The following is a 6,918-nucleotide window of genomic DNA, read 5'->3' on the forward strand; positions in this document are numbered from 1 at the left end:
TATGTCTTTCTCATGTATTCATGTACCTCTCCTCTGGCCTTCCTCTCGTCTTTCCAGCAAGAAGGAGTTAAAAGTAAAGAGGAATTTCCGGCCTTCATCTTTACAGGTGCTTACTGCCTCTGCATCAAAAATGCAGACGATCAAGAATGCAGACACTTCATGCGTCATGTGCAGTTGACTGTTAAGAAGCTGAAATGAGAATCTTCAAGATGATTCTCAGCCACAAAAAGGTTATGTAAGTTACATGAACGTCAGGAAACAATTACTTATACAGCTGAATGACTTTGTGGTTTCAGGGCATTCTATTTTTAAGTAAAGAAAGGGTAGAATGCAAGATCGACCAATAGATTGTTGTGATGTCTGCTGTAAAATGGATTCCATTCCAGTCTGTCAAAGATATATCATATTTTAGCTTTGTTTAAAGTTACTTCTATTTTAGTTAGTATGAGTGGATTTATTAGTAACGATTTGCAAGTCCAAGCTACATTTCTAGAGGTGTTTAATACTTACAACAATAATAGTCTAATTAATTAAATACTCTTTTTGAATCTTCACTTATTACAGGAACTCTCTCTTTTGTGTCTTTGGTCATTAGCTAGGTTTAATTTAAAAATACTTGGAATATTGCAACATTCTTCCAATTATTCCTGCATCTGGGTTTCTTCCTGTGTGCCTAATCATAACACAAACACTAAGAACTAGTCGCTAGACCAGCGTATCAAAAAAAAAAAAAAAAAACACTATAATGACCTTAAAGTCTCACTCAATTTTCTTTGTAAAGGTGTCCCCAGTGGTCTTTTAATTATTGTGTCATTTTAGCCAAAATCAAAAGACCTGTGTCTTTTTCTAGGACATAAGCCGAATTCCTTCTCTACTCACTGTATAGTACACAATATATAGTGAGTTCGCCATTCTGTAGTGCTGTCCAAATCTACCATTTCAAAATTGAGTGCACTAGAAATTTCCCAGAAGTCTTTACGAAAAAATAGTGAGAGCACCCCTACTTTCCGTCATTCACCCGTTTACACTCTCCCTATTCTTTTGAAAACCGTGTTTGGAGTTTTCATAAATTAATCTGATATATAAAAACGTGTTTCACCAATCAGGAAAAACTGTAATCTTCTCAGTTTATTATCAGGCTATCAGACTTTAAAACATAATATGAAAAAAAAAACATGTCATTGTAACAGATATATTTCACAATTTTTAGACAAAGATTAGCTTTTTCAAAAGTTAACCAAAGATAAAGACATGTACATAAAAAAGGGAAAAAAACAACCCAGAATAACAGCAAGTGAAAAAACTTGTTGTCTTGAAAAAAAAAGCTAACATACTAAATAAACATTCTTTTTCCTTGTAGACTGAGAGGTATTTATTTTAATAATTTAATTTCATACATTTAATCTATTCTGATTTGTCTTATTTGTTCCTTTGATAATCATTGACTTTCTTTTTTCTTTTTCAGATTTATTTGTTTAAATCTTTTTTGTCCAATATTTCAAAGCAATATACAGATAATTATTTAAATATTTTTAAAACAGCACAATTATAAATTGGAAAGTCACCAGTTTCTCACTGTTGTTGTCATTTTTTTTTTTGTCTTTTCTACCATCATGTTCAGGCTTTTGATACATTTTTACTTTCACTTCTGCGGACAAGGTGGATCTAAAGCAGCACGTCCCAAGCTCTTCAGTTCATTTGCTCCCTCCTTTCAGCGAAGACAAGAGGTAAGACACAACATTCAAAGAAGAGTTTTGTTGTCAAGTCTTGAATATTCTTAATGATTTTAGATTATGTTATTCGTGTGACTGTTGTTACTTAACTTTGGTTTTAAGGTTTAGATAAAAGATTTGATTTAGAATATATGAAACTTCACAAGAAAAATTAAAGATGTCTATGTTTTGCCAGTTGTGCACATTGAAGTAAGCTATGAACAATGGAATTAAAAATCTTTGCTGGTAATGTAGTGGTTTTTCTCCAGTTTTGATCAACTTCTTCTTTAACATAAAAAAAAAAAAAAAAAAATCACAAAGAAGCAGGTGCATACATTTTTTTCTAAATACCAAATATGGCTTTGAGTGACAATATATATTTACTTTATCTGTGTTTTTTAGGTTTGATATTGACAAAGACTCAAAAGATAAGTTATTATTTTCCACTTGATCATATCAGTCAAGATGAACTCCAAGATGATGCCAAAGCTCAAGGAGAATCAACAGAAAGCAATCTGCTCCCAGCTGAAAAATGTTGGGAAACTGAATTTGATCTACAAAGCCAGCATCCATGGTTTTACCAGTGCAGCTTTCCACCAACACTGTGACAACAAGTCACCCACTGTGTCTGTGGGCTACAACAAATCTGGTTTTGTGTTTGGAGGCTACACCAGACAATCGTTCAGTCAGTCTGGACAGTGGGTGAAAGATAATCAGGCCTTTGTGTTCTCCTTCAGTGGAGCAAAACTAAACAAATACCCAGTCACTGATGCTACATATGCAGTGAAAATGACCAACAATAGTGGTCCTAATTTTGGGGACACACTGATTCTAGCCTACAAAAACGGCCCAAACGTCTACAGCAATCCTGGAAGTCACAGAAGTTTAATGTACCATAAATACTACAACTTCACTGCTGAAAAAATGCATGGCAATGACTTGGACCTGACTGACTGCGAAGTTTACCAGGTGGAAGGTAAGTTTTACTTTTAAAAAGCGATAATATTACTTTTTTAGTAGGATTGGTAAATTGACATATTTTCTATAAAATTGATGTTCTATAGTAAGTATAGAGTGAAAGTATGAAGTGCCTTTTTGACTGTACAATCTCCCTACTTTTCAAACTTAAAGACAAAAATTATGTTTTTTTATGTTTTTAACATGTTCTTGAAGTATTTCATTTCTCATGATGAAGGTAATATACAAAGAAAATTAAGATTAAACAGTCAGCGGGGCACATGCTCCCTGCTCCGCTTCAGTCCAAATATTGACTGTATGTGAGAACCGGACTAAACCAGTATGTGTGACTCATAGAAGACTGAATGATGAGGTTTGTCCATCATTCCAATCAAAGTGTATTTGGCATGAAGTGATACATCATCCATTTAGCAATCTCTCATAGTACCTATTTACCTTTTCTGGTTTATTTTTATGTTCATTTTTTTAACAACTCATTTTGTTTTCTGATTTTTTTTTTTACGTCATGGTTTCAAGAGTTTTGTTTTGAGTTCTAAAATGTTTTTTAGATTTTTGTTTTGCCTTTTTTATTGTCATGAAATGTAAAATGTTTTTGTATCGAAGGGTCTGTTTGTGCAGTGATTCTGACAAAAGGAAAACACAGTAAGTTGCCAGGGGCCTGTTTCAAGAAGCAGATTAAATACATTTAGAGTTTAAACCTGAGTTCTCTGACCCAAAATCTCCAAACTTAGAGTTTTCGGTTTCAGAACAGCTGAAAAGAGTTGATTTAATCAACTTGAAGTTTTTGGAACCAGAATCAGGTGCGAGCGTCGCGACCATAAAAAGCCCTGATCAATGGAGCAAAGACAACGCGATTCACCATGGCTACGGGGACAAACACCTTTAACTTCCCGCGACATAAATTGATGTGTTCCTGCAAGCATATGCCGACTACAAGCACATTTTACCGCAAAAAGATCAACACAGCTGCAGCGATAAAACTTGCCACTCGCCAGACCCTGCGGTCTCCGCCCCTTTTTAAAGTGAAAGATGTTCAAATAGGACTTTCTCATTAACATTTTGAGAACATTCACATTAGAGACTGCATGTTTCTGCCACGCAAAAAACAAAATAGCATCTAATTTTATTTATTTATTTTGGCGGCCCTAAAGCGCCATTGAAATTTTTATAATTTTATTTTAAAGTATTTATTTATTTCCATTCTTTGTTTTTCTCTTTAACAGAATGCTTGAAATTTGAAAATCCATGGAGAGAAGTGACTTGGACGGATGAGTAAGATTATAAACATTATAAAGCTTAAAAAAATCTAAATTTTTTGCCGTTTTAACACTTTTAATTATGAGCAGTATTGTAAACATGCAATTATAAATCAGCTCCTGCATTTAAAAACTCCTTTACAAATAATGTCCTTTATAGTATAAAGATTAAACAAGATTCTGTTCATGCTCTTTTTTTTGCAGGGAAAAGAAGAAGTTGATGGAGAGAATTGAATCCTACAAACCTTCGATCAGCTCTGTGTCTGAAGCTCGGGTTTTACTTGTTGGAGCAGTTGGAGCTGGAAAGTCCAGCTTCTTCAATTCTTTCAAATCTGTATTTAGAGGTCATTTTGCAGGCCAGGCCATGGCTGGAAATATAATCAGCAACACCACGACAACACAAGTGAGTGTTAGAGCCTGAAAGAGTATTATAACAAAAACAAAACAAATGAACATCGATGGATCTTTCGGTACATTATAAAATTAATGCTGACCAAACTTTATTTTTTATAATACATTTATTTCAATACATTTTATTTCAAAGCGCCTTTCTGGTCACTCAAGGACACTGTACATTACAAAGAGAAGGATAATAAAGTCAGGACAAGTAAATATATCGTAAAAACAGAAACACGATAAAATCTTAAAAAAAAATAAAATAAATAAATAAATAAAAAAAAAATAAAATAAAATAAAATCAGCCACAGGATTAATGGTAGTGAGATCAGACAGAAAAGGCAGATTTAAACATGTATGTTTTGAGTTTGGACTTAAACACGGGTAATGAGTCAATGGTCCGGAGATCAGGAGGGAGTGAGTTCCATAGTGTGGGGGCCGAGTGGCTGAAGGCTCGGCTCCCCATGGTGACCAGACGGATGGGGGGTACGGAGAGTTGGAGGGTGGAAGAGGACCGGAGTGTACGGACGGGAGTGTAAATATGTAGGAGCTCAGATAGGTAACGCGGGGCCAGGTTATGGAGTGCTTTGAAGGTGAGGAGGAGAAGTTTAAATTGAACTCTGAATTTGACAGGAAGCCAGTGGAGCTGTTGGAGGACGGGGGTGATGTGATGAAACGGTGGAGTTCTGGAAATAATGCGAGCGGCTGAGTTCTGAACCAGTTGGAGTTTATTGAGAGTTTTTTGAGGTAGACCGGACAGAACTGCGTTGCAGTAGTCGATGCGAGAAGTGACCAGACTATTGACCAATATAGAAGCAGAATCGACAGTGAGAGAGGGACGGAGACGATTAATATTGCGCAGATGAAAATGAGCAGATCGGGTTTAAAATACTTTTTATACATTTATGGCAAAATAGGCTTTAAAGGTAAAAAAAAAAAACCCTGTAAATTTAAATACAACTCATGATTCTGTCAACCTTAGAACCTCCACAGTTCACCATGCGATTAACCAGAAAATGAACAAATACACAAATAAACAAGAGCAGAAAAGGAAATCAGATTTCATGATGAACCATGATTTGAATAAAGTACTCAAAAAAGGAAATATAATCTTAAATCCATCTTTATCCAATATCTTAAGATAGATGGCACATGAACATGCTAAAAACACCAAAAACACAATTGTAACTGGAGTGGGTCTTAAAGGAATTACAAATTAGCTTATGAGGACTTCAGCATAAACATGAATTGTGTGAATTCCTAAACCTAAAATACTTAAATAAACACATATTAAATCCCAATTAAAATGTGTATGTTATTTTTATATGTCAATATTTTTAACTTCTGACAGTTTCGCAGCTTCCAAATTAAGCATCAAGGCAAACTTCTGCCACTCGTCATTTGTGATACCATGGGACTGGAGGCAGATGAAAAGGAGGGGATTCATCCTGATGATATCACTAACATCATCAATGGTCACATACCTGACAGGTATCAGGTAAAGGAGATGATCAGATTCTATTGATAAGTTTTGCTAATAGCTTATAGCAACTATCCACTAATTCCTTTTTTTTCTTACACATGTAGTTCAACCCCTCTGATCCACTTCAACGTGAGGTTCAAGGTTTCTGCAAGAATCCAGAACTCAAAGACAAGATCCACTGTGTGACTTATGTCGTAGACGCCACCAAGATCTCCATCATGTCCCAAAATATGGAGGATAAAATAAAAGCTATCCGCAAAAAGATCAACTTGTTACGTATGTAGAATAGCGTTCTTTCTTATTGGCTGGACAAAGTTTTTGTTTTTTTTTGAGTTTGTTTTTTGTTTTTCCTGTACTTCTTCCAGGGATCCCTCAGCTGGTGATGCTCACTAAAATAGATGAAGCCTGCCCTCTGGTGAAAGAAGATATCAGAAATGTCTACAAGAGCATGTACATCAAGGAATTAGTAAGGATTTTTGGGGGCTTCAATTAAATAAAAATGATGGACTCAAACTCAGCTCTTCCACATTTTAAAATCTCTTAAACGTTGTGTCATGTGATCCAGATGGAGGAGGCTTCAGCTCGTATCAATGTACCTGTGTCCTGCGTTGTTCCAGTGAAGAACTACAACAAGGAGCTGAAACCAGACATGAACATCGACATCCTGCTGCTCAATGCGGTCGATCAGATACTTAACTTTGTGGATGACTTCTTTGATGACCAAGAGTCTGAATGAACAGTACTCCTATCCTCCTCTTGGAATTTTAGCTTATCTTGTCAGAAGTCAACACACCAAATCATGTCTCCATCTAAACCTATCCTCTTTAGACTCCTCACTTGCAGCAAAAATCCTTCTGTTCTTCTTGTACATCCATATATCTTCTTTTTGGGCTTCCTCCTCTCTTTCCGACAATCAAGGGTTAAAAGTAAAAGGGGAGTTTCAGATCATGTTTAGGAGTGCTTACTCCCTGTCTTTGCTTAAAGACTGATTATTTGTCAAGAATGCAGACACTTGATGCGTTGAGTGAAAAGACGCTGGAATGAGAATCAGTACCTTCAAGATAATTCTTAGCCAAGAAAAGATGATAAAATT

General features: G+C 35.5%; 1 protein-coding gene across 1 annotated transcript; it reads left to right on the top strand.

The window, feature by feature from the left end:
- Positions 1-236: 236 nt before the first annotated feature.
- Positions 237-6,912, top strand: LOC112150705 (interferon-induced protein 44-like). The gene is made up of 7 exons (XM_024279170.2): positions 237-2,688; positions 3,914-3,962; positions 4,151-4,349; positions 5,694-5,840; positions 5,930-6,101; positions 6,191-6,291; positions 6,391-6,912. Exons 1-7 carry the CDS (start codon positions 2,178-2,180, stop codon positions 6,559-6,561), a joined length of 1,350 nt encoding a protein of 449 aa, XP_024134938.1. The 5' UTR covers positions 237-2,177; the 3' UTR covers positions 6,562-6,912.
- The last annotated feature ends 6 nt before the right edge of the window (positions 6,913-6,918 follow it).

The sequence above is a fragment of the Oryzias melastigma genome, linkage group LG4, assembly GCF_002922805.2.
Source record: "Oryzias melastigma strain HK-1 linkage group LG4, ASM292280v2, whole genome shotgun sequence".
Lineage (NCBI taxonomy): Eukaryota > Metazoa > Chordata > Actinopteri > Beloniformes > Adrianichthyidae > Oryzias > Oryzias melastigma.

Bases quoted from the DNA above. Each gene is read 5' to 3' on its own strand.
- LOC112150705 (XM_024279170.2), top strand. From the start codon at position 2,178: ATGAACTCCAAGATGATGCCAAAGCTCAAGGAGAATCAACAGAAAGCA. The intron at 2,689-3,913 runs GTAAGTTTTACT...TCTCTTTAACAG, and splicing joins CGAAGTTTACCAGGTGGAAG to AATGCTTGAAATTTGAAAAT. The intron at 3,963-4,150 runs GTAAGATTATAA...TTTTTTTTGCAG, and splicing joins GAAGTGACTTGGACGGATGA to GGAAAAGAAGAAGTTGATGG.